Source organism: Anopheles maculipalpis, chromosome X, assembly GCF_943734695.1.
Source record: "Anopheles maculipalpis chromosome X, idAnoMacuDA_375_x, whole genome shotgun sequence".
Lineage (NCBI taxonomy): Eukaryota > Metazoa > Arthropoda > Insecta > Diptera > Culicidae > Anopheles > Anopheles maculipalpis.
In genome coordinates, this window is record NC_064870.1 from 12,999,385 (window position 1) to 13,027,208 (window position 27,824).

Here is a 27,824-nt window from a genome sequence, read left to right on the forward strand (position 1 = left end):
CTCTCTTTCTCTCTCTCTGTCGCCCGTTGCTTCTCACTCTCTTTCTCATCAACGATGCATGGGAATCGAACGGCCGACATGTCAGCACGTTTCGGCTAAAGTTCACAGGTTGAGGGTTACGCTAAATCGTCCGCAAATCCGAAGGGTTTGGGCCGTATTGGTTACGGATCGGAGCTTTAAAGTCACTTCGGGGACGTGTTTCGTACAGTGCATCGATTTCATTTTCAAACCGTTCACACTGGCCAGTGAAGACAAATTTCGTGCTGAGAGATTCCAATTTGTTTACGCTACGGTAGATGATTTTCTCGAATCAAACTGTTGTCTGATAGATGATTGAAGTCTTTATTTCTTCGCTGCTTTTTCTTTACCTTAACAAGTTTTAGTTTGTTTTGTTTATTCCATCTTTTACAAATGCATTTTTCAATTCTAATTTTTCTATTCAAATTTGTTTTAAGTTTTTCTTCATTTCATATTTTCTATTTTCCTGTTTTCATGCTTAGAAAGCTCTTTGATAGTGAGTAGGTTCATATTTACTATCACATAGTTTTCAAAAAAAAATTTTCTCCCAGACTATTTGCTTTTTCTGTTCAATACTTCATTACTTCTTAAAGCTGTTTTCTATCTTTTTTATTTGATTCTCATTTATTTTCTATGTTTCTATTATCTTCTCTAAATTCGTACTCTTTTTCATATTGCAATGAACAAATTCTAGCATTTCTTCTACTCTTTCGCTTTTCTATTTAATTCTTTAAGAAATAAGTAAACACCGCAGGGCTTAATTGTTAGGTCACCGTATTGGCAGCCTTTAAGACACTCAATACCCACTCGACGAGATTTTGCGTAGCAGCAGCCACTTAAACCGTAGCGAACCGAAACACAAAGATTAATTTACTGCGTGTTAAAGCTACCGTACCATCCTCCATTACGCTCGTCTTCATGTTTACCCATCAAGAGCCTTCCATCGTCTCTTTCGGGCGGCCGTTTTATTTTCATTTGCCATTTCTTTTGTGACCTGTTTCATTAAATTCTCCACCATCGCTGTCGATAGTCATCTGTCTGGGCATTGTATCACTTCTCTTCTTTGTCGGGGCAGGGATTGTTGGATTTCAGCAGTTTCTCGTCTGTCACCAACCTCACTGCATGCGCTTGCTCGCCAAGGCTCGTCCTGCGTGAAATCTCCACAAAGCTGTCAAAAAAAATCGCGTTAAAGAGGGACACACAATGGCGGGCATTACATCAATAAAGCAACATGCGTTTAAAGTTCCCGCCCGTTTGTCGTAAAAATCGAACCGGACAGGTGCTTAATGGTACGAAACGGATGACGGGCGGAACCGAACAAAAAGCGCCCGATAATAATGTGCGCAATGCAGTTCTGATTGACCCTTTTGACAGGGCTGTCAAGGCTGACAGGTGGGTTTTTGTGCGAGTATCGCCGCTTAAAGCGATACTGACAGCTTCCCATCGTGGCTCGCAATGTTGAGGCTATTAAAATGTTAAACGCTGAACCGCACGCAACACGTGACCTCTGCTGCGTATCATGCTGGTTACGACGATTCCTGACGACATTCGGTCTTTTTGCTTGTTTAGTCAGCTTCCGGCCGTTGTCTGCTCGATGTTTGGCGGCAATAGGATTAATCAATTTGGACTAAATTGGCAGCCAAGACGTCAGCCAAAGTTGCTTTGCTTTGTAAGGGTCGCTGTGTGGTAAGACGCTGTTTGAACAACGTTGATCGTAAGTCCTACGCAAGGAATCACTTGTAACAAATTCGCGTGACAGACAAAGTTCGCCACCAAACTGCCACCAGCTTCACGGTGCTCCGTGGAATGATAACGAAAAACCTGTTCCGCCAGACACGCCACACCGGAGATGAGATTCTGCTGCTGCTGTTGCTGTCTATCAGCAAACAGTTTAGCTGGGGAATTCGTTCCACAAACTCTGACGCCAGATTCTTGCAGGATCTCCCACCAGTGCGCCTCAACCTGCCGTGTCTCGAAGAGTCGGGAGATAGAATGCTCGCCTCCGAACGCAACCTGCCGGTTCGGGGTTAACTTTAAAGTTGTTGAGAATAGTTTCACTACTGTGGCAGGCACATTCCAGTCGGGCAAAACGACACGCTGTCGGCATGTCGGCTTAGTGTAACTGGTTGGTTAGCTGGAAGAGGATGCACGATAAAAAAAATCCACTCCAAAGCATGCTTATCCACTAAAATCCCGGTGGGAAAGGGAAAGAGTTCTGGGTGTGTCAATCACGCGGAACAGCAATTTCGTTCTCGCAAAAGGCGAAACGTTTATCTACCTTAACAGCTAGGAAACAACAATTACCAGCAGTCAGCAGTGCCAGATTTCAGCAACCGTTGGTCCAGTGTGTTTTGGAGATGTTTCGCACTCTCGTTTTCAGCAGTATCGGAGCGAAGTTACGGAAATGCAAACTAATTTGCAACACGTTGTCGGTTTGCTACTGCAGATCTGGTTCGTGCCGGTGCTTTTTTTTCCCCGCTGTTGACAAAAGATACTGTACGCAATAACGGCCCGTCTGCCAGATTGGGGTACGTTACGAGACATACTTGAGTGCGGTGCTAGCAAGTGAACGTGGCAGGGATAATTAATCATCCGAACCGAAGGCAATGTTGAAGTGATCGAATAGTTTTCTGTGTTTGTTTACACCCATGTAGCGACTATCGAACTATGAGAAAGTGGCGAACAAATGGGAGGATTAGGAATGAAGCTAAAGTTTTGATTTTCATCCCACAATTTTTCTTTCAGTTGATCGAGATGATCCTCTTGAAAAACATATTTCAAGCTGTTGAAATCGACTTCGAACTGTAAAATAATTTCAATCTAATAAAATTATATTTGCGATTTCGGCTATTGCTTCAATCATCCGGCAAAGGTGTACTTGTGCATCCACCAAGGATATTCAAGCGAAAATACCTCATAAACTCTTATGGAAATCTATAACCTGGACCTTGAAAATTTCGTGTGTGACGTCGTCTGTGACGTGTATACTTATATTTTATTCTGAAATCCTCAACGGGAGACGGTGTATGTGTATTTTGTCCTCCGAGCAGAAGGTTGTGCTGCGACTGCAAAACCTAATTCCAAATTTTTTCTTAAATTTTGAAATATATTAACAGTTGTTGTCACAGGTTTGAGCCGAAAAAATATTAAATTTTTCCTTGTAGCAACATTTTCATTTCTGGGACAAAAATATGAAACCAAAACAAAAAATCACATTTGATTGTTTGACTTCTCTCCCATCAAATACCCACTGTGCACATCGGTAGCAGCATAGCTTGGGATATCGCTGAAGTATCCTTGAGCCTGGCAGGTACCACCATGACAAACGGTTTGTGGTTTTTGTGGTAAGGTCCAAGTGACCTACGCCTACGCGTTGATGATTGGTTTGATTCGGTTTTTTTTTTTTTGGTGTGTCTTTCCGCCCACCCATGTTTGTTGCTTTTGATCGCTGTTTGATGTGACCGTCCTTTGCCGTTTACGCAGAAGATGGCTCTCGCCCTGTCAGGTGCAGACGCAGCGCAAAAGCATACGCCTCACATTGTCGCATCTCAGCAAGATTGATTATGTCATAAATCGGAGCGATGCTATCGGTTTGGGGGCGCGCAAAAATTCCTGCGGTTTCCTCGCCTTGTGCGCCCGGTTGGCATAGATTTGTTCGCCATTATTATGCTCGATGTGCTAACACCATTGATTTATGGCACCCGTGCGGAATCCGTCCGTCAAACCGGGACCATCGGTTAGGTGCACCAGTAAAAAAAAAGCCCTTCTGCTGGGGAAGCTGTCAACAAAACAAAACCAGCAACAACAACAAAAAAAAAATGAAGGTGAAACGGGGAGACAGTTTTTAACGCCCGTTGCAATTGCACCCGAGCTGGATCGAGGGCTCGCAAGATGTGTGGTGGCTTTTCCATGATGCAACAACCAGATTCAGCGCGCGGATGCAATATTTCCTGCGCTGTTTGGCTCGTCTTTTTCTGCCGCTTCTTGCCGCCGGTTGAGCACGATGTACAGTTAATTGAATTTTAAATGATTACTAAACGCTTGCCACGGTTGTACATTTTTGCATAATCGAGCAGATGGTTTGGGAACGTGCCCGATTGACCGAGCGCTGGGAAGGCAGACGAGCGAAAAATGGAAAGGATTTTATGGGAACCACCCCCCCCCCCCCTTCCCCCCGGGCCCTCGTGTAAAAGAGCAAAGGGTAGTCGGTAGTGTAGAATGAAAATAGAAAGTCAATCTCGCCCGGATGATGAGCTCGATTGTCCAGCTGAACGGTTTAATTTCTCTCTGAATGTTAAATTTCGCATAAATAATTATGTGCAAGACATCTTCACGTCTTGGCATCTTTATTTGTAATGAGATCATTATCATCATAATGGGAAAAAATAAGATGAACTCTTAGGACTCCTGAACGATCTCTATGCTGGTATGATATACAATTATATGATGCAGAACTGGGGGGCTGCCCGGTGGTGCACGCGACAGCGGTGCCGGTCTTCAAACGGCACGACCAGGGTTCAAATCCCATCCGGGGCCGTCCGTCCCCCCGTAATGAGGACTGACTAACCAACTACGAGGTATCGGCAGTTTAAAGAAAGCCATTTCGATGGCCGGCATGACCTTAGATGTCGTAGAGCGAGGAAGAAGATGATGCAGAACTAAACCTGTCTTTTTAGTACATCGTTTGCCACTCTGCTCTTATTGTTGATTTGGCTTCTTCATTTTGTGTCGGTGCCCAAGTGGCAGCGGTACTGACCTCTCTAATGCCAGGAGCAGATATCAAATCTCTAGAACTTATTTAAAGTCTCGTAGCAAGATTAACACACTCTTGGGCTACAAAATTTGATTGGATATTTAGACCAACAAGAGGACTACTCGAGCTCGAACCTTGAATTAGAGAAGACTAGAGTCGGAACTTTGTGCTTTTAAGTCCCAAGAAGGAGCCTTGGTGAACCTAGTTCCATGAGCCTTTTCCAAAATTTAATTCCAAAAATCCTAGTCAAAATTGATGAGTTTTTTTCTGGAGCCTCGAAGTCAATCTTACTCGAAAATATAACTTCATAGTTTGGAGTTTTTTTTACATTCCTTCATATGCTTGTGTGAATGATGTAGTTGAAACTCTGTTGCCTTATGGCCTCGTTGGTAAATATTCTCTTTTTTACGAGAAATATTGAGAAAATTTGGAACTCTTATATAATCCTAATCTATTATAGAGTCCATGAATAAAAAGTCCATTCCACCAAACTAAATATAAAACTCATCTCTTCAATAGTGAACGACCATTGTTGTTAACCTGAATCGCTTTCAAAAAACAGTTCAGAATCTCTCATGCTTATCTTATCTTCGGATGCTTATTGTTCGGGTGCCGTGGTTTGTTTGCAACACCGTCGACAACGAAGCATCGATCGCACGTTGACTTCCCGCAGCGAAGCTTTCAAACACCAAGTCAAATTACGAGTTTTCCCTCCACAGAAAAAAGCAAACACGCAATCCAGGGTACAGTGCCCAACGTTTATGTGCCGTATGTGCTGCAGACCATACGCTTGCGAATGCGAAATCGTATTAAATTCGTATACGAGGCGACAATAAAGCCAGCCGGAGCCACAAATTAATCGGTGTGCGAAAAATCGGATCCATCCAAACGATCGGGACGATGCGTGTGTGTTCCCGTGGTGGAGTCCGGGGTATTATAGGTTCCCTGGGCAGGGCCTTTGGGCTCTTTGTTTCGTTTATTTTTTTTTTCGCTAGTTTATTACCGCAAGTCTCTCCCAAAATTTGCGTCGCGCGAGTGTGAGGCAATACAACAATCAGCCCCACAAACAAAAAAACAAAACCAAAAAATGGCCGGCGGGACCACGGTTAAACGTCGGTGCTTTTGTTGTTGTTATGTTTGGGCTTCACAGCGTGTAGTTTCGGGGATGGTTTTATGCAGGTATTAAATTCGTTCGGCAAACAATCCAGCAAGCCGCTAAGAAGCATTTATCATAACAGGTAGCGTACGAGAGGTGAAATTGAGAAAGAAGGGGCGAGACTCCACGTATAAATCGCATGGCGAAAAGTTTTTTTTTTTTTGCGAAAAGCCGACAAAAAGATGGCGCCCGGAGAAAGCAGTAGAAAATCCTGAAAAGCCTGCTGCGATAGTAAAAACCTTGACGAGAATGTTCGGAAAATAAGGATCTCGTTACTCACGTGACCCCTGACGTTATCGTTATCGGAAACGAATCAGCTAACTTACGCTGACTTGAAAAAGGCCAGTCTGCAAAACAAAAAGAGCAACTTCGACTTTTGGTACGGCGAATGTGGAGTGAGGCTTGATTAAAGTTTTTTGTTTATTAATCAATGTAAAAAGGGACCGACAAGCCTTGTTTAGTCGGCTGTACTTGGGAACCCTTTAGAGAAATCTAAATTACCTGGTAATGTTTTGTTTTTCCTGTAACCAAATTTCAAATACCTTTGTGTGCTAACGTGCATGGGCCTAACCACACTTTACATTTAGTTAAATTGGATAGTTCGAACAGTGCCAACGCGGATGGTTTCCGTAATTCCGCATCAACAACAGCAACCTCATCATCATCATCATCAACAAATCACACCGCACTGTGGTGATTCTGTTTCGAACTGGCAGTGCTGTGGGGCATCTAACGCACAACGCAATCTCATCACCGGGCGCCATTTTAGACACTAATGAGCAGCAGGTACACGCGTGCACAAGCTACTCACTACAACTACCGTTAATTGACATCTCGACCAGTCGGATGTGTGTGTGTGTGTGTGTCTGTGCGAGAGTGCATTACTAATCATTTTGTACGCGCCTCGTTACTGACCATTGCGAATGTTTCCACCGAAATGAGCAGTAATGGCTGCCGCTTACTAACGGAACTGTGACAATAGAGCAGACCTGTCAAATGTGGATGACGATATCTCTATCCGATTGTGTACAGATTTAACGCAACGTTGACTGCCAAAATAGCGGACAGCCAAATCCAAGAAATGGTGATTGGAAATTTTTGAAGCATTCCACCAACAAACAATATGTCCTCCGCGTAGCCTCACCACACACCAGGATTGGAACGAGGGTTGCTTTTTGCGTCACACTGTTGTTGTTATTGCTATTGTGTTGATTACATCTTATGGATCACATTTTTGCAGAGATCCGAAACCCTCCCCCCCCCCCCCCCAATCCAATTCCCCCAAAACAGCACAAAGAATACATCGTGGACCCACATCAGCGACATTCCAGACGTTGGTGGAGGGCGCGGTTTTCGGACACTTCAATTCCATCCGGACAATGGTAAAACGTCGACGCGGCTTTCGCCCATTGCGTTTTCCAATTTACAACCATACATACGCTCTTTTGGGTACCATTTTTGTCCTTTCTTTTCACCTTCCCGTACAGGAGTTTCCCCATACTCTACAAAGTCTCTCTAATTCCCAGGTCCGCTGTGTCCACGGGCATTTTGACCAGGCGGTGGTTGCATTCTTCACAACGCTCTCGATTACCTTCACTGGCATTAAGCGAATGAGCGAGTGAGGGAGAAAATAGTGAAGAAAATCGTTTCTTCGGTCTGGGAAAAGAGTCATCTTCCCTGGTTTTGTAGTTTCCACAACCTTCGCCGCCTAGCCCACCAGCATGTATTTAGGGCTTGGCTGTGGGAGAAAAGTGGACCCGCCGAACTCGTGGTGGGTCAGCAAGAAGAAGCCTCTTGCTTCTTTACCCCCTCTCCTTACCCACCTCACCGATACGTCACGTAATCAAATGTAAGCTCTCGGCAAGCATTTATGCCCTCGGACGTACCGCGGGTAGGTAGGCATCACTTTTACTTTTGTTTGCTAACTGCTACGTTCGCTGGTCGTGCAAGCTGCCATAATGCAAGCGGCGGTGGCCATCCCGATGTTTTCCCGATGTGTATGTGGTCTTTTCTTCCCCGTGCCTTCCCTTCCGACAGGTTGGATCGCAAGTAACGACTCTTCTTGCGAGGATGCGACCGAAGGAAATTCGCCGGGCGATGTTCGATGATCAACCCGGCCGATCTGCAATTACGCAATGGAGCTCTCGCGAAGCTACATCGCAACCGGTTGTGCCTGAACTGGTGGATCAATCAAGAATGGCCCTTACACCTTGCCATCGTGCAATGACTTGCTGCGATGCTTAGTGTCCGGATATGTCTCGGGTGCACGGTGTGTGGGTCGTTACTGCTGCAATTCCGTCCCATTATCTAACCGACCAGAAGCGACCACGTTGCCTTCTTGGCGATGCGATTGATGGACGATGTGTCTGGATGGCAGGCACATATTAGGCGCAGACGTTCTTGATGAACGTTAAATCGACAGTATATCACCCGACACGTTGCAGAATTCCGTAACTATTGCTTCAACACACTGTGTGTACTTTGTACGGAGAGTTTCGCTGTTTCAAAAATCCCTCACCGAAGAAAACCAGGAGCTGATCAAAAACTAAACCACGAGGGTAGTTGAGCAAAATTTGTGTGAGATGAAAGGTAAAGTGCATACGAGCTTCACATCATGGTATATGGTGCACGGAAGCATGTTTCAAACCCCCCTCCTTCCCCCCCCCCCCACCACACTACAACTATGATTGGCATTCTTAGGGAGCAGAATTTGCGTCGCTTCATTCATTCTTTCTTTGGGAGCGCTCTGCGCTTTACTCGCTATATATAGAGCAGTGTAAACTGGGACAGAAAACGAATAAAGTTGTAAAAGGTTGCAACGATATAACTGCACCTTGTTTGCTTACCGCGCACCCCCTTTAAGTTTCTCCCGCGAAGCCGTCGGCGTTTCGAATGCTGGAAGTTTGCGTTTTGCGTCCTTCTTTCCTTCCCCGTCGTACACCAAGGGTGTCACGCCAAGGGGTACCGAAAGTCAACACGTGCCCGTGCCGCTTGTTTACAGCCGCTTGTAGCGCTTGTTGTCAAACATCACGCTCGCCAGTCACCCGGCGAATCAATCGGGGGTGCAAAGATTCAATGTTTATTTATCGCATTTACCGCCGTACCTGGGTGTACCACCGGCCACCGAACTTCTTTGCCCTTTTTTGGCCTACACGGGGCGATGGCGCCATCGCAGCTCCGCGTCTGTTTAAGCGTGACTTCTGTTTTGACCCCCCTTGTGAACCCTTTACGGCAAATGGTGTCCTGGGGAGAGTGGGGTGGGTGGTTTTTTTTTTTATTAATACCAAATTGCGGAAGTAAGACCTAACAGCACTTCGCTACCTTAAAGTGTCATCGTTTGCGCCGGGGTTTTACGATGTGCCTAGTGTGTCTGTGCCGTCAACTTTTCCACTGTCAAAACCTTGGTGAGCGCACCCACCGGTAGTCTTTTTGATGTTCGATGTCAGTAATCAAGGTTAAAGATCAAACGGGTGAGGAATACGGGTGTGAGAGAGAGAGAACGCGATGCGGCACAGCAATCGATGATGGGCGAACGCTACTTTCCGCCGGGGTGATTTATGAATTTGAACGCTTACCGACCGTTTCGCTTGTTGACACCGGTGACACTTGGCGTACTGACAACGCACAACGCCAGCGATGAAAGCCGTTTAACAGCTGCTTCACCTTCGCGAGCTGCACCAACGCCCATCGCTAGTTGTGTTGCCTTTTTGAGCCTTCTGCGGGCGGCCCTCGTTTATACGCCCGGTGACACTTTGGCTAGGATGACTGTGTGGTGACACCTGATGAGTTCATTCTGCATCGTCGTCGCCAGTTGTGATGACAGCGCGTTTACGACACTGCGTATGGGTGCTTAAAAAAAAAAGGGGAGCAAGCAGGGAACTCGGCCTGAACGTGCCTGAACTAGGCAATCGTCGCCCGGTTTGCTGTCATCTAAATCAGTCTCACTCACTACTGGTGAGTGGCGCACACTACAATGTTGTGAACCGGGCAGCGGACCATTGTCGTCCGGGTCCAACCATGTACAGGTTTGACCTGTCGATAAATCAGCGTGTCGCTAGAATTGCACGCACACACACACACCCAGACTTCGGTCCGGTGCCAGCCGCCCAACAATGGACAGCGGGAAACGCCGATGCACCGCTCGCTTCGCGCCCAATAATGCCAAACGGTCGCGCAAAGGACCATCTTTCCCATCGCTGATTGCGGATGCTACCACCAGCAACGGTTGCATAACGTGCCTGCCGGTTTAGGGGACGCACCGAAGATGGTGCGTACCGCCACTTAATTCGATTTTGATCGCAACAACAATGTGCGCGTATAATTGTGTGGATGGTGAAAAGCGGATGGTAGAAGCTGAACCGTTTGAAGGCCCCTTCACGAGACCGGGAACCAAAAAAAAAGGGGTGGGGGGGCATTCACGATTCCCATGATAGTATTGCTCCGGGGCTGGGGATGAGTTGCTCACAAATCACTAAATCTAGAGCATAGCATTGGTCGTCCTCCTGGTGACTGGTTGTAAAGGTCTGATGGGTGCGCCGGAGTTTCTTGGATGGATCCATCTTCACCCTTTTTTTTTTTTCTTTTGGTGGACGAATGTAGGGCTTCACTTTTTTGGCGGTGGAATCTCACTGAATAGACACCTCGTCCGCCACAGGGGGGACAAGTCTTTAATGACCGTGCAGAATCCGAAATTGGATACCATTATGGGGCTTCGGAACGCAGGATCTCCGGTACCTGTTGAGCGACTTCCAACAGCTACGGATTGCGCACCGGTGACATCACAGCAAACGCACACGTGAACTTCCAGCAATTATACACTCCGAATTATCCACCGCACGGATCATTCCGCGCAGGCTCGATTCGTCCAGGCGGTACAAATCGTCGACGATACCTTCTGCTTCTGATGTACAGTCGAACAGTCAAAGGTCAGTGCCGTCAGTGAGGTTGATTGGCCCGCCGATCCGCCGAAATCGAAAGTCCTTTGCCGCTGTGGGTCGGTGAAAGGCGTTTGCGTGCCACAGCCACACGTTGCGCAACACACGGATACGGACGCGCGGAACCTGCCGCTGCGCACCTTCGAGAACTGTCGGATACGGCCACGCTCGATCCCTTGTATGGGGAGTCTGGACTTTTTTGTTGTTGTCGTTGTGGAGAAGCCTCACGCGATAACTCCGCACGCCCTTCTTCCTCACCGCCATTCTATAGTTCATCGCTAGCTCAAGGGGGCTTGTGTGCTTGTCTACGGCGCTCCGGTCTATGGGTGCATCCAGCAGCAAAGCTTCCTGGAAGACGAGCTCGATAACCACTTTCGCTAGCCATACATTGAGGAGATTCTTGTTTGCTGCCTCCTGCGCTTTTAGGCGAAAGCGCGAACAACCGCTACGGGGTTATCTAACGGGTTCGTGTGCTTTGGAGTGCTTCTTCCACTATTTCTAACCCTCCCCCTTTGCCTGGCTTATCTCGGTTTGGCCTTCCCCGGGTGACATTTGCTGGCGCAACGATGCACATTCACAATTTACACATTTACACGGAGGACATCAATTTGCACCGTCACTTTGCGAGCGAGTGTGCGATTTCGCGCGATTACTCCTCCACACGCACACGTCACCAAGGAACGGAGCTACCCTTCCTGCTTTTGGTTGGGTTTCCGGTTCGCCGTTTGACATGCGCTCGATAAACGGTGAGGTATGACTTTCGCTTTCGCAGCTCACCGGGACTCAAGGTTCGTTTTTTTTTTTTGCTGTAGACGCACAAGAGTTTGGGGGATGATCGGTGTCCGACCACGGGCAACAGGGTTTTTTTTTTGGCCGTCCGTACCAATCCGAACAATGAAATTGCAAACGCCTGCATTCGGAGTCACTCTAGAAGCCGATGGAATTAGCACATCTCGGCCGGCCGGAATGGTTTCATCATTGCTAAAACTGGCAAACAGGAAGCTGTGTTGGTGCTTGGCCCGTCCGGTAACCTGCGAATGCGGCGTGATGTACAAATTGACGAGATCTCGCCCCCAAAGAGATCCGGTCGGTTGTGTCAGTCGGCGGCGTAGCAGTGCAGGGAAAGCAGGCGAAGAAGGATACGCCGATTGGTAAATCACCGGTTGCAGTTTTGTGGCACAACGCCGGTTTTCTCAACAATCGCGCGGCCAGTGGTGATGCGACATTGTCACTAGCCTACATTTTGCAGAGCGTTGCATCTCGGCTACAATGCGCTAAAGTGAAAGTGCACGAACTGTGCCGAGTGAGGGTCTAGTCGTTCAATAAAAAAAAAAAAAAACAGTCCTCCCACTTGGCAGTCAATTAGCGTACGCTTAATATGTTCCGAATAGTTTGCTTGCTGGCGCAATGACTTCATCCACTTCACTCACGGGTTCCCGGGTGCGCCAGTTTTGTGACGTCCGAGTGGACGGTAAAACTTACATTTAACGCGGGACGCGTCCTGTGTAGCTGAGGTCATCCTGCCGCTATCTGTTGCGCGGTGCCCGTTATACGTTGCTTTGTTTTTATTCCGGTTGCTCGGTTTCTCTCCATTTTCACTTTCTGTACCAGTTTTTATTATTTTTTTACTTTGGCTCCCCTTCTTTCCTTTAGCGCTCAGTTCGCTTCAGTTCCGTTCTACTTTGAAGCAGTTTCCGCGCGGTAAATGTGTGACTCTTGCTTGCCTCGCTTTTAGGCCCTCATCCGTTGACTCCACTTCATCCACAGCTGCTTTCGTTCTTCACACTTCAGAACCGCCTTGCAGGTGTGCGCTCGCGCGTTTGTTTTCGTTTCGCGTTTTCGCACGCTACGTTCGCTGCGTTGCCGGACCAGCAGCACTTAGCGCTGCGCCACTGTGTCTACGCGGGCGCGCGTGCCACGTAACCCGGGCGGCGCTGTCTGGCGCTGAGAATATGGCGGCGAGAAGATAACCATCTTCACACGCAAAGGGGCGCGCACGGTGGCGCTTGCCCCAGCAAACATTAACCCCGGTTGGCGCCTGACGCGAGAGGCAGAGCGCATTAATTAGCTAAACAGACGGGCAAACTACAGACGGGTCGTAAACATAAATATTTAGAATGCATTTGGCGGTGCCAATTTGAGAATGGGTGGGGGGGGAGGGGGAGGGGGAGGGGGAAAGAGAGGGTGTCAATATAGATACATTGTAGAAGGATGCATTAGTAGGAGCTGATTTGAAGGATTTAACAGCAAACATCAACCAGTGTCGAGGTTGGTATTGGTTACGGACCGTGGATTATGCAACTACGTCTTTTGATAAAGCTAATGATGATGGGTTAAACGGTCATTAATACGGCCTGTGGAAGCAATGTGACGAAACATGTAGACTATCGGGATGCATCTCACTATTTATGTTAACAAAATGGGGTTTTATCTATTTATCTATTTAGCGCCTTTTTTATTGACATTTTACTTATAAATATTTATAGCATTCGTTCGTAATAAGATATTTGAGCATTTATGCACTTCTACTCAATTGTTAAAATATTTTACATTTTTGTATTTTTTTTTTTGCAAATTATATAAATATTTTGTAAAGGTTTTATTTTTACAAAAGACTACTTTTATGTCCATTTTACTTGCTAAAACTTTACTAAATTTTGATAAAATGATCATCAGCAACTGAGCTTATTATAGCATCTTTTTTTTATATTCAAAAGCTTTTCAAGGATTGAGAAAGAAAGGATGTCAAAACAATTAACTTTAAAACTAATTAATTTGTTTTATTTCACGGTGTTATGTGTTTTGTATATATTTTTACCAAAATGGAAAAAAAAATCGACTCATAATCGATTTAACAATTCATCCAATGACAGCAACGTCATTACGTCATTTACAACGAAAAAAAAAATCTAATAAAATTCGGTGAAAATAGGCTTCACAATCTCAGTTTCACTTAATGTGCAATAAAAGATGACGTTCATTTACTGTCCACCACTGTAGCATCCTAGTAATCTAATATATAAGGTTTTGAGAATTAAAATTCTCATTATAAAAACAAATTGTTGGGTTCTCTTCTTTAGCAAATTATACTCACACGTTGTCATGTTTATTTCTTAGTAAAGTGCATTAAGTTTGAGTTATTATGATTTCCTTCAATTTATTTATCCACTTACATTGTTTTTTGCCTACGTTTTATATATTGTTTTGCTTTGTGTTGTCATTTTACATGTGTGTTTTATTTTACTTCTTCTTCGCCTTCTTGACTAGACGACCTTTAAGGTCGCGACGGCCTTCGAATGGCTTACTAGACTTTCTACCATCACGTGGTTGGATCGTCAGTCCTCACGAAGGGGGAACGGCCTGGATGGGATTACAACCCCGGTCCTACCGTGCAAAGACCGGTGCCGCTGTCGCCTACACGTACAAATGTAGGTTACAAATTTTTAGTTACGTTTGACACATGTTTAGTTGAGCGTTTGACGTTTAGTTCGACGGCAAATGTTTACATGCGGCTGAAATATGTTTAGATGAAGCGCTTAGTTGTTTATTTCAGCTCGAAGACGATGTATATTAACATATTTACTCTTTTATGTTCATTCATTATCTTCCCTGTTGATATAAAGTTTTACTTTTTTTTATTACGTAATTTATATAATTTATTGAGTACAATTTATTTTGGTTGAAAGTTAAATTTCTGTCAAAAGATTCAACGCCTGTTACATCATACAGACAAAAGGCTGCAAAAATAAAAACCGCCGTAGTATGCAAGCTCGTCCAGAAGCAATCTATTATCTGAAGCAAAGTTTTTGTTTGTTTGTTTCTTTTCTCATCGAATAAACCCCTTAACCCATAAAGTGAGGGCCAGCCTGGTGCGGTGTGAAATGTGCTCTGGTGGAGCGTAAGAAAAATGCCTTGACAGAACGCATCTTCTTGTCATGTGTCGAAAAACGAAAAACCCCTTTTCTCACACACGTGGACGAACGCTTCTATTTTTATCACACATTGTCATGGTGTCAAGACATGAGGCTTTATTTATTAAACTGCTTCACCTTGAGCTCACCTGCGGCTCGGCTGACTTTGCATCGCAACTGATTGTCGGAGAAGGCTGGGCGCCAACCAACGCTTTACCAGCTGAGAGAGAGAGAGAGAGAAAACTATCTCTTTCCCTCTCCCATTTTCCCTTCCACCAAACACACCAAGATTGCTAATAAACTCACACCGTTCGGATGAATTTGATTGGTGCCGTGACCAGGATCATCAGTGTTTATCCCTTCTGTTTTTTTTTCTGTCAATTTGATCGGAACCTGCCCTGTTGTGTCAAGCAGAGCCCAGATCTTCATAGATCGGTTACGACCTCATCCTCTCTTTTCTGCACTTTTCTTCAAACACACATACAAAGCCACATACACCTGCTCGAGGGAGCACCGAGTTGCAAACGTTCACTTTCGTTCGTTCTGGTCCGGTCCGAATCGTTCCTCGGCCGCAGATCACAATGCCCCACAACATCATCATCATCATGATCGCTTTTGGGTGGAGTTTACACTCTTTGTGTGCGTGTGAGAGAGAGAGAGAGTGTCTCCCTCTCTCTCTGTCTTCTTGTGCCCACAAACGAAACAGCATCCAACAAGCCGGCGTACGAACGAAAGTTCATTTCAACGATCGTGTACCACATTGCGCCGAATGCGAGATTTTGAATTTCCTTCCTTTCCCTCATCACCACCACCGCCACCAAGAATGGGAGGGGAGGATACCGGCTCCCACACTGAAAGGGGGGTTCAACACGGGAGAAGTTCACTTTTCATTTCACTACTGCCGAGACCATCATCATCTCTCCCTCCCTCACTGACGGCAACACTTTTTTTTTTTGTCGAATTGTTTATTGTGCGTGAAAGGGGTGTGTGTGTGTGTGTGAGTGTGGCTGGGGGATGGAGGATGCCAGAAGGGTGACTTTTTTGTTGGGAAAGGATGCCGGGAAGCGGTGGAAGCGAAATGGCAACAGCGCATCCACACACACACACACATCTCGCTTTTGAGCCACTCTTGTGATGGCGACGGTTTTTTTTTTGTTGTACGTCGGTATTGCCTACCACCAAGACGCTTCTCTCGGTGGCTTTGGCTCCAGGTACGCGAGTAAAAAGGGTATAAATTGCATCGGCCGCAGCAAACGGATCATCAGTGAAGCATTTGCATCGATCAAACCAAGAAGCATCAAGCAAGCAAGCGACCAGTGTTGTTTTCTTGTGGACGGCTTGCAGTTTCGTCTTCTAGCCTCGAGCACAGCACGAAAGGACCGGCCGCGGATCCTTTACACCGAACCGAAGCTCGTACGAAACAAAACAAAAAGTGTCTCACAGACAAGTTACGACCGAGCGAGTAAAAATGAAGACGTTTGTGCTGTTGAGCTGTTGTTTGGTTCTGGCTTCCGCCCGACCGGAAGCAGGATACTCATACAATCGTCCATCAACTGGCGGCTCGCACGGCGGCGGTGGTGGCGGCGGCGGCGGCTACTCGTCCGGCGGTGGTTCCTTCACATCCGGCGGCGGTGGTGGATACAGCGGTGGCGGTGTTGGCGGATTCTCGTCCGGTGCCGGTGCCAGCTTCGGTGGCAGCGCCGGAGGATTCGGAGGTGTGTGTGTGCAGTTGAATGCAATTCTTTTTGAACAAGCTGAACGGCTTCTGGTTACTTAGAACGAACGGAGTTTAGTGCCGATAGTGCTTGAGTGCCCTAGTGCTCGTGTGTGTGTGCGTGTGTATGAAACAGTGTGTGTTTCGACTGTTGGGAAGTGCCTAAGCCTAAGTGCTAAGAACCATCGTTTCGGTTGAACAGAGTCCAGTGCAAACCGTTTGTGAGTGATGGCGCACCTTCATACGCACGCATTGTTCACATTGGCCCAACCACTCAACACACACTCCGCAGCTAGCGCTTATCAACAATCAATCCAAATCGTAACATCCAAACGCAAATGCCAAATTGGTTTTTTGCTAATTTTTCGTGAATTTTCTACGCGCCGTTAGGCGGCAAACAAACGAAAGACTTTCGGCGCAATTGAGCGAAAAGCGACGAACCCCTTTTTAGGGGCCATTTTTTGTATTTTACAGCATTTTTGTGCTGTTTTTTTTGGGGAATTTTTTTGCTCATTTGTTAAGTTACGAACGCGTTGAGTTCAAAGTAACCAGAAGCTTGTTTAGTTGTAGGAAAAAAGCTACTCCTTGCTAAAAATCTCTACAGGAAGAATTTAGCAGGACCAACGCGAGCTTGAATGCTATCTTAACCGATATTATATTTTCTTTGTTTTTTGCTGCAATTCTTTCTTTCCAAAATCTGCTTTTGTTACCCACATTCAAAACACAAACACAAACACCCAAAGGATCCTCGTTCAGCTCGAGCGGTGCCGGTAGCTTTGGCGGTGGCGTTAGCAGCTTCGGCGGTGGTTCGTTTGGCGGCGGCTCGTTCGGTGGTTCCCAGCAAGCCATCATCCAGAAGCACATCTACGTGCACGTCCCCCCGCCAGAGCCGGAGGAAGTTCGCGTCCAGCGCCCGATCCAGCTGGCCGCCCCGCAGAAGCATTACAAGATCATCTTCATTAAGGCACCGTCGGCACCATCGTACCAGGCACCGCAGATCCCGATCCAGCCCCAGAACGAAGAGAAGACGCTCGTGTACGTGCTGGTGAAGAAGCCGGACGAACAGCAGGACATCGTTATCCCGACGCCCGCCCCGACGCAGCCCAGCAAACCGGAAGTTTACTTCATCAAGTACAAAACGCAGAAGGAGTCGGGCGGTGGTGTGTCGGGTGGTTTCGGAAGCGGTGCTGGTTTCGGTGGCGATCTGGGCGGCGGTCTCGGTGGTGGAGATTTGGGCGGCCATGGTTCGCTGGTGGGTGGCGATCTCGGTGGACACGGTGGTGGCCATGGAGGTGATCTGGGCGGTCATGGAGGTTCGGGTGCTTCGGCACCGGCTGCCCAGTACGGCCCACCTGGAAAGTCTGGCCCGTACTAAGGCGAGTGTGAGTGTGTGTGTGTGTCTGTGTGTCTGTGTCCAGAGAGAGGGTTGTACACTTGGCATGAAAACAAAACACACGGAACCCACGTAGCTAGTCGTAACCACCAACAAAAGTGAAGGATAACCTTTGGGGAAAAAAATCCTTTCCCCGGTTCTTTTTTCCCCCCTTCTCCCCGGCCTCTTTGCTGGACCTGTCTCACAGCGTTTCGCCTTAAACCGTTCGCTTGTGCAGCATTTGTATTTTGTACATACATTTTCTAGCCATTTTTCCACGGCGAACCTTTTACGCTATCCGTTCAATTAGCAAAAACCCCTTTGCTTCTTCTATTAGTGCTGTGCGAATGGCGGTGCACAGGGATTCGCTGTGAGAACCGGGCACCAGCAACCAGAGGAAGGAACGATCGGACAAAGGACACAAACCGCGCACCCCCACCAACCCTCCCCCAAAACACACCACCACCACGGTCCCCCCTCGCCCCCACCTTCTCCATCTACTTAGGTTTAAATGATATTGTTAACTACTCACTACGTTACGTTTTGTACTTCTCGTTTTTCAAAATGCAATTAAACATTAAAAAAAAAAAAACAACGGTGACAAATTTTGAAGAAACGAAGCATTTGGTGTTTGAGTTTTATTTTCTTTTAGCTTTCTGTTCCCTCTTTTACACTAGCCTTTTATTCCCACAGCCCCTTTTCTTTCTCTAGGAGAAGATTTCGTAACAATTTTGGTGCCTTCTCAAGCAAAAAAAAAAAAGTCCGCCGGAATCCCTAATGGGAAAGGCATCTAGACATCCGGAGAGTGACACACCCGGTTTTCCTACCTTTGGGAAGTAAACCGGCCGGCAAAAAAAACACACACACATGCGAAACGTGATCCGGTTTATTCGGTGCTTTCACGTAAAGTATGTGCAATAACTTCCATCCACCCCGCACTCTCCCTCCCTCCCACAATCCCACCCCATCATTTCATACCCTGGTTTTTTGGCACAATATTTCGGGGGGTTTGATTTTTTATTGCCAGCTCGTACCCCAATCGTTACTTTTACTTTCGTTCTGGCGGGCGATCGCTTTAACTTCCCAGACTTTGCACACGCGTACACGCGCTTGCAAGTGTGCTCTGTTTGCCTGCTCCGGAAGGCAAAGAAAAGTGATGAAATGAGGCGAGAGCGCGGGAGAGCTGAATGCTGCGTAACGAAACTTAACACAATGATGATGAGGTTGTTGCGATGCTGATGCGAATGTTACTTCAACGTTGACGTTTGAATTAGTTCGTCTTCCCTCCCCCTAACGACCCCGTTTCACCTTTTCTACAACGTGTGAGATTCATTTCCGGTTCCGGCCGGACATCTTTAAAAAAACTGTCTTACAAAACCAACTTCCGCAGCAAAGAAAAACAGCACACGCAGCCGTGTGAATTGGTGGTTTGCTCTTTTGTTTCCCAACCACCCCCTACCCTAACCCCTTTCAATGCCGTTTGTCCATCCGAGGGGTAGTTTCGTTCGCACTGTTTGCTGTTTTGTTGTTCCGTTCGTCCATCTCTTTCGGTGCATTTTTCCCGAATCAAAGTACCCGTCCCCGTAGTTGTGTGTTTGATTTGGGTGGCTTCACTTTTCACACCTCTCTTTCTCTCTCTATCGCACTCTTCATTTCTTCATTTTGCTTTCCTTACCTTTCAGTTTGATTCGCTGATAGGAAAAGTTATCTTCCGCCTTTATGCACGTCGTGTGACCTTTCCGCGTGTGGTTTTTCCCTCCCTACCGGTTTTGTTTACTTATCCTCTCAGAGTACCCCCTGTTCAACCAACCCCCCCTCCCCCCCACAACCCCCACCCGCAGTCCCTAGAGAAGTGGATGCTGTGGAAATCAAAATTCAAACAATGCTTCCTTAACCCACCATTGCCGGATAAGCTATTGACGGATAATGGATCGCACTAGCCTCCTATCCTTTTCCTTTACCGCCTACGTTGACAACGTACCATTCTCTTTACCTCTCACCCAACCTCCCCCCACCCCTCCCTCCATCCCCTAATCTTCATAGACAATTTTTCTTTTGAATGCACCATTCCAGAAGCGAACCGCTGGGAAAAGCTCGTAAAACTTGATTGTATTTGATCCGCTCATCTTCCCTCGTGCAACTTCCAACTTCCACCTGCCACCACCTACCACCTCCCGCATCCTCCGCTCTCTTCCTCCCTTCCGCTAATGTCATCGCTCATCTTCCATCGCACTGGGAACTGAGACACTTACTTTCCCTGTGAAAACATCGTGCAATCGTGATCGAAGCGAGCGCGAACCACAACAAAAAAAAATGTAATGACGATCGGGCAGAAAAGGTTGTAGGTTAAGCTACGTTTTCACCACCTCACTCCCACCGCCACGTTTTGCACAACACACGTACATTACCGTTGCGCGTGTGTGGCTGGGTGGAAGGCGTACTTTTACTTTGTGCTCAAGAAAGATCATGATCACGGCACAATCGTGGTCCGTGGGTCCTATAAGGAAGGGGGTCGGAAGAAAGGGGTCCTGTCATTCCCCGATGGGGAGGAGGGGGGGGGGGGTGGTGGCGTCTCTTACAAGGCAAGCGCAGGAAAACAGCGAAAACAGTCAAGCAAAAGCAAAACGGTAAAAGCTTCACGACCACGCTGCGGCACCAGGGTGAAGAAGCTGTCCGCGAAACGCTGGTCAGGGAGTTGTTCACAATTAAATTTGACTCAAGACCAAACGAAAAGGAGAAGAAAAAACACTGGCGGCCACCCATCTTTAACGGCAATGAGGGGAATGCCGGGAAAGCATGGCAACAGCAAAATGTCAGCGAAATGACACACGAAATGCAAGCCCGAAAGGAAGAAACGTTATTATACGTTTGTGTTGCCTTTTTTTTCGCTATCCACTGCCTCGAAGCATCAAAGATCATCTTGCAGGGGTTTTCCAGCTGTCATATTGTGAGTTGGTTAATGAGATCTTAATTTTAATTAATTTTTTGGCTAAAGAGTAACATGAAAGCTCCACAGTCGTTTGTGAACATGGCTGAGTAGGACATAATAAAAATATTAAAACTATTGGTTTATAAAATCCAAAAAAATCTTATTTAAACTAGTTTTAATAAAATTTTAGTAATTCAATCATTTTTCTACTCAAATCATGTTTAAATATTATATTTTTCCGTATATTTAGCCATTTAAATAAAAAATATGACTCACTATACAATTATTTCAATTACAGTATGAACTGTCTCGTTTAAATGATGAAATAAGTTAGTGAAATGTTTTTATAAATTAGTCTTATACATAAGCTAGCTTTTGCGACACTTCACAATAATTTCAAGTAACTTTCCTAATTTCAATAATGATTTATTTAAATAATATTTTTATGTCCTACGCATAATGGTCACAATCTACCGTGATTTTTCACACAAGCTTGCATGTGATGAATCCCGTACAACTTGAGGGCCTTTATGACTCTTTAGCCGAATTTTCTCACCTTGGTTGGGCCTGCAAATTTAAAACTTTTATTTTTATTTAATTTATTTATTTGAAGTATGACGGTTTGCACCGTACTGTCAACACCGCAGGTGATGATTATGTGTAAAAACTAGATTAACGGGGCATTTCCTCCCCATTTTTTTACCTTTCCCGGACATGCTGGGTTGAATTTTAAATTTGTTCGTACTTATTTTATGTTTTTTTTTTTCAAGCTTACAATATGTTGAGATAACAATATGGCCTGGCCGTTAAATATGAATAAAAAGGCATTATATTGAGTTGCTTCAATTGAGTTTGCTGACTCATATGACTCATAGGAAGCGAGCAGGTGTTGTAGGCGACATCGGCGCTTGTCTTCAAACGGCGGGACCGGGGTTCAAATGCCATCAATGACCGCCGTTCCCACCGTAGTGAAGACTGACTATCCAACTATGTGGTATATCAGCAAGTCTAGTAAACCATTCGATGACCGGCGTGACCTGTAAAAGGTCGTTTAGCCAAGAAGAAGAAGGCTCATATGACTCACATTCATCCATTTGTTCCAAAAATCACGCTTCACAAAATAGGAATGAAAACCCCTGCAAAGCAATAAAGATCAAATCGATATACGATGCTTTTTCCATTCCGTGCCGTTTTGCTTGCCATTTCTGGCTACCACTGCACTCGCACACACGCGCACGGTGTGCAGTCTTGGGTGAGTCTTGCTGTACCACCCATCCATCGATACACCCGGCTACCGGTTCGGGGGTTGCTCGCTCGCTGTGCGCACTACTCATCCTCCCCTTTTTTACACGCTGTTCACCATCCATCGTTCGCTGATCCATCGTTTATTGAACATTGCATCGGTTGGTGCAAATTAAACTCTCGGGTTTTGTGTTGTTTTGTGTTTTTGTTAAACGAAGAAACACAAGGAAGTGCAAATTACATAAAACCTACATACGAAATGTGGGAATAAAGGGTCTTTAGCCCCTTTAAAAATCAGAGATCACTAACTAGAAACTGCCCCGGGTGTGCGAAGGCAAAACTAAATGCCCAAGTGCACGAGCAGCCAAACAAAACAAAAAAGCAGGCGTTGTGTTGTGCCGTTTTTATTTTGATTTGGCTGTGGTTTTGTTTTTCCGCTTGCCAAAAGTTGTGCAGACGATGTATGCGTTGGGAATCAAACGCCAGTGCCAGCCCGCGGTGAAAAATACATAAATAAATAAAGCGAAACAATCGCGATTACATGCGCACGCCCGTCGTCACAAACAAATTTCTCGCCCGCGTGTTACGATACCTTTTACGCTGCGTGTTACGCGTCCGCGAGCGCTTTTTCAGATGCACGCCGCATAATGGAAATCATCGCGATGAATCTTTCCCATTTCCTTTCCGCCGTTTTGCAGCTGCTGTGTGTGTGCGCTGCCTTTGCTTTTGCTTTCCATCGACGCAAAAAAAAGCCGTTCAAACGCAAAATTCGTTCCAATCTTATTTCCTCTTTTCATTCTTCTTCTAAATCGGCAAGTGCTCGTGCAGGGTGCAAAGTGCATCTCCGGTCTGCAAAGTCTGCTTGGCACGATTAAGCTCTTTAAAGTGGATGGGTGGGGTTAGGTTGTTTGGACGGTTCGTTCTTTTACAGCCACACGTTCGCGGAAGCGCACGGTAAACATGTATCATCTGTTTAAAGGGCAAAACGGAAAGCAAGATCGATTACGAAATGGGTGAAACTGTGATTCTCTCGTGGTATTTACTTTAAGTGAAAGCAACTGTTAACCCACGAATGTGTGTCTGCGTTTATTTAACGCTTTTTTATCTCCAAAAACATTATTAACTTATCATTAACTTCACGGACAGTACGGACCCCCGTCGTACTTAATAATAAATAGAGAAATAAAATTTTCATACCTCACTACCAGACACGCTCCTACTTGGACTAAGCATTAATGATAAAACTACTCGCTCGAGCTCCACGAATAATTCCACCGCGGGGAGTCACGTTTTTTCTTCTACTCCGGAAGTCATGCAAAGCATCAGGCCCATGTACAGCCGTCAAGTTCGCTGTCCCGGGTCCCAGCTGGATTGCAAACGGGCGTACTGCACTGTAAAGCGTGCGACAGAATCAACATGCCCCGGATGGAACAAACGACAGTTGAAAATAATTTTAAAAAAATATTCTAATCTCTTTGCAAAGAATGAAGGTGGGGTGTGTGGAGAGAGAGAGAGAGAGAGAGAGAGAGAGAGAGAGAGAGAGAGAGTGAAGGTAGGAGCAGATGGTTGCATTTCTTTGCCATCGAATGTTGTTTTGGGCCTCTGCCTCTGTGCCGTGCCGTTGCTGTTTTTGCTTTAGATACTCCATTTTTTATTATTACACCAACGAACACGATCATAAATGCAAATGGTCCTTTCCTTTTCTACAATATTTTACATTTTTGGTTTCTTGGTTTTTTTGGTTTTAAACATGTATTTGTTTCTAATAAAAGGAAAAGCTTGCACACGACAGGAACAACAAAACAATCTTTGATTTTAACTTTAACCACTTTATACGAAAGTTCATGGAACTTACACGATGGAAAGCGTTCGATTTATGGTAAGCTCAAGGTATTGAGTTCAGTACCCGATTGGGTCCTTCTATGCAGGAAACTCTCTGGCTCTTCCTGGAAAACATTCTGGTGGACGCATCAACACCAACATTCTTTTTCTTCTTGGCCTGCTCAGGATTGAGCACGTCGTGTCGACATGGCCAGGTCTCCAATCAGTTTGTAGGAAACTCGATCTAGGGCTGCAGTCCTCCATCCACGGCTGCATCCGATCTCCGACAGATTAGACTCAACTTGATCCAGCCTGTGTGCTCGCTCCTCTACGCCTCGTGCCGAACGGGTCGCTGACGAGCACCTTCTTGGTGGGGCCATGAGTCGGCATCTTCATCACTTGCCTCAGCCAGCGTATACTTCCTGTTTGGCTACCGTCAGGATATCAGTTCAAGACTTGCACCCGTAGAGGAATAATACGCCTTCGGATTTCGCTGCTTACGTTGTTGTCCGAAGTTATGATCTTACCAAGGAAGCAGAACTCCCCTACCACTTCGAGATCGTCGCCGTCAACTGATACTCTGCTTCCGAGTCGGGCTCTATCACGGTCAGAGCCTCCGGCAAGCAGGTATTTCGTCTTCGTCGCATTGATGCTCAATCCAATTCTATTGGCCTCGCGTTTCAATCGAGTGTACGCCTTTTACACCACCACAGATGTCCGTCCCATGATGTCGATATCATCCGCGAAGCCTAGGTGAAATTCGAACGATTCCAACAGCATGCTCGAAACTCTTACCTTGCACTGCACCCCTTAAGAGCCGTACCACCCCATAGTGGCCTTTAGCAGCCGTACCAGCTTCCCAGGGAATCCGTACTGCATCTATCGTATCGTAGGCCGCCTTGAAGTCAATGAACAGGTTGTGCGCAGGGATCTGGTGCTCCCGGCGGATCTACCGTAGAGTAAAGATTTGGTCTGTTGTCGATTTGCCTCCAACAAATCCAGCTTCTAGGGAGCGGTCCGATGGAGAGACGACAACGCCGTCGGTCTTCAAACGGCCATCGGGAGTCGACTAAGCCATTAGATGGCCGACAGGACCTAGCAGGTAGTTAAGCCAAGAAGAAGAATCCTCAATGAGTGATTGCACTTTTGAATAGAGTCAATGTTTCAGGGACATATGAGAGATCTGGGATCATAATTTGTTTGAGTTATAATCCGCGCACCTTGGATGGAGAAGGTTCCTTAGGATGTAGTACGAATGAATGACAACCATCACCCTTGTGCGTACCTCAAAACCTTTGTTAGTAATCCACCGTTTTGATTTTTGACGCTTGAAGTAGCAACTTGAACGGATAAAATTCGGACCAATGTTGTCTGCGTTATAGGCGACTTATTACTGGGTCCGAAAGTAAGGATGTCAAATATCGTGCGCCCAAAAAAGCCTCTTGTTTTTATTTTTGGTTTGTCAATACGTATGTTATTGACAGTTCTGCCAACGTTTCAAGTCACAACATCAATCCGGCTAGGAGTGAAAATTTGTTTTCGGAGCTGCGCCAAGTGTTTTTGTCTATATTGACCATGTCCAAGTTTGTGGAGCAGCGCGCAAGTATCAAGTTTTGTTTGCGCAATGAAATAAACGCTGCAGAAACAATTGCAGATGTTACAAAAAGCCTTCGGGGAAGAATTTGTGTTGAAGAAAAGTGTGTACAAATGGTACAGTGATTTCAAGAATGGCCGGTGAGAAGGTCGAATACGAGGACCGTCCAAATCAAGGATTTGGTGGTCAACAATAGTTGGTTGACGATACGAGACCTTTCGGAACCTCTATTCGGCGAAAGCGGGCATGCGGTCAACATTTTGTGGGAGTTTTTCGCAACAACTGGCCGATCTCTGGCTGTTCAACAAGCTAAAATGGCCGCTTCGGGGACACCGTTTTGACACTTAACGAGAAGATAGAAGCCGCAGCGACGCCGGAACGAAAGGACATCTCAGCATCCGCGTTTTCCACCTGCTTCGAGGGGTGGTTGATGAGCTGGAAGAGATGCATTGCATCGGAAGGGGATTACTTCCAAGGTGATGACCTATTTTTGGTCTAATAAAAAAAAACCGCTGAAGAAAAAAACGCAAAGTCACTTTATATTTCGGGCACAGTAGTAGATCTAGAAGATTCCACCTCTGAATCGTAGATCATTTCACTTTTGCCAAAGGAACCTAAGGGTTTTCCATCCACCTTTACCAAACATCTAAACTGTTAGACTTGTTTGGAATTCTAAAAGAGGTTTTCCCTGAATGTAGCGTCCAAGGTGATTTTAATTTCCAACCTGCTATTCAGTGTCACCTTCTCCAAGTTTGCCACGATAATAAAGCTCTGGTTGTCGTCGCTTGCTTTCCGATTTCGGAAACCTCTCTCATAGAGTTTCCAACAATCTTTGGGAGGGAGGACCCAACACCTTAATAGCTCTGCGCGGTTTTTTCTCCAATTTTGTAACATTTCTTTTTTTCAAAACTAAGTCGTAACCATATTCTGGCCAGATTTCTCGCCCGTTTTCGTGAACGTTTATACACCTTTCCAACCCTTCCTTTCCTGTTAAAGGCAAGCGGTTATGGAATCGGCCAACGACAAGAGAGCAGCATCCGGCAACCATATCCAACCTGCTCCACGTAAAGGTTACTTGCGCGTGCTTGCTTGCTTCACACGAAAGGAAAGGAGAAAATTGTGCGGGAAAATCAGAAGAATGAGGCTGACGGTGGGAGTGGCACATAAATTAAACATCGTTACGGGTAGTCCCCGCCAGATACCCGAAGCGATAAATTAACTGCGACAACGGCATACGTGAAGTTTTCTGTTGGAAGCGAGAGCGCCGAGATTCTTGCCACCCTGATACCAAAACTCCATGCTGACCTTTCATTATTTTGGGGTTTTTTTGTGTGGTGGTGTTTGTGGGAGAGGGGCGGAGTGATAAAGTAGAAAAAGGAAAGCATATCGAGGAGTCCTGATCCGTTGCGCAAGTAAGATGGGAGAGATGGGCAGGATGCAACGATAACCAGATTAATGCTATGTGAAGGGTACATACAGTTCGGTGCGTACATTGCATGCAGGCACATCCATAACACACGCAGCATAAAAGAGAGAGAGAGAGAGAGAGAGAGAGAGAGAAAAAAAGAGAGAAAGGAAATCAATCACGTACTAACGTAGTTGGTACGCTGCGTTTCGGGCGAAAAGGACATTAAAATTAAGTCACAATCACGCACGATGAAAAAAGAAAAAGGAAGAGAAAACCCAGCGGCCGACCCGTCGGTAGGGGCGAAATAAAAATTGCATTTTGTGTCACGGGATGCACCCGTAGTTTTGCATTTCGTCTCGGTGATAAATTTCATTACCCCAGGCCCCAGAGTTTGTGTCGCCTTGCTGTGCAGTGGCGCCTCGTAACCTTTAACTCGCGAGCAGACACTGTGCCCGGTAGGAGTTACAGCTCTGTTTCAGCGGTCTGGACGAGCTGAACGAGGCAGGGCGTGGTTCTCGTATTCGTAAATTAAGATCGTACTTGTACTTTTACATTCTCTTCCTCCCTAGAGGAAGGCCTCCCCCTCACCTTCTCCTTTCTCCAGGTCTCCATTAACAGTGGTTCTGGTACTTCATCGCACACACAACACGTCCCGGCGGTGGTGTCAGCGCGTCACAAATAATTGACATGCAACGTACAAAACAAAGCAGGCTTGCAGTGCAACACCACAAGGAGGAGTGTATGCACATCAGCATTCCGAACCCGATGACATTTGATCAGCATCCTTTATCCCGCCCCGAGGATATTAAAAAAAAAGTGTTGGAGAATAAAGCTGCGACGAGGTTCGGGATTTGTTTGCTCTTTCTTTGGTAGAAGCTTTTATTACCAGGAGCGGATGAATGTGGGAGTTGAGGAGGGCGGAGAAGTGCAGCAGGAAGGAAAAGCATAATAATACTAAGTGCCATTATTGCA

At 46.1% G+C, this 27,824-nt stretch overlaps 2 protein-coding genes across 3 annotated transcripts in view; both read left to right on the plus strand.

Moving 5' to 3' along the window:
• LOC126557582 (RYamide receptor) overlaps positions 1 to 27,824 on the plus strand; it is a 77,572-nt gene that overhangs the window by 27,122 nt on the left and 22,626 nt on the right. The window lies entirely within an intron of this gene.
• LOC126559570 (uncharacterized) lies at positions 16,241 to 17,861 on the plus strand. Its single transcript, XM_050215744.1, has 2 exons — positions 16,241 to 16,487; positions 17,230 to 17,861. The coding sequence occupies exons 1-2, from the start codon at positions 16,241 to 16,243 to the stop codon at positions 17,859 to 17,861; spliced, it is 879 nt and encodes a 292-aa protein (XP_050071701.1).

What these genes read in the sequence shown, in the direction of transcription:
- LOC126559570 (XM_050215744.1), top strand. Translation starts at nt 16,241, where the DNA reads ATGAAGACGTTTGTGCTGTTGAGCTGTTGTTTGGTTCTGGCTTCCGCC. An exon ending in CAGCGCCGGAGGATTCGGAG is followed by an intron (nt 16,488 to 17,229) that starts GTGTGTGTGTGC and finishes AAACACCCAAAG; the next exon opens with GATCCTCGTTCAGCTCGAGC.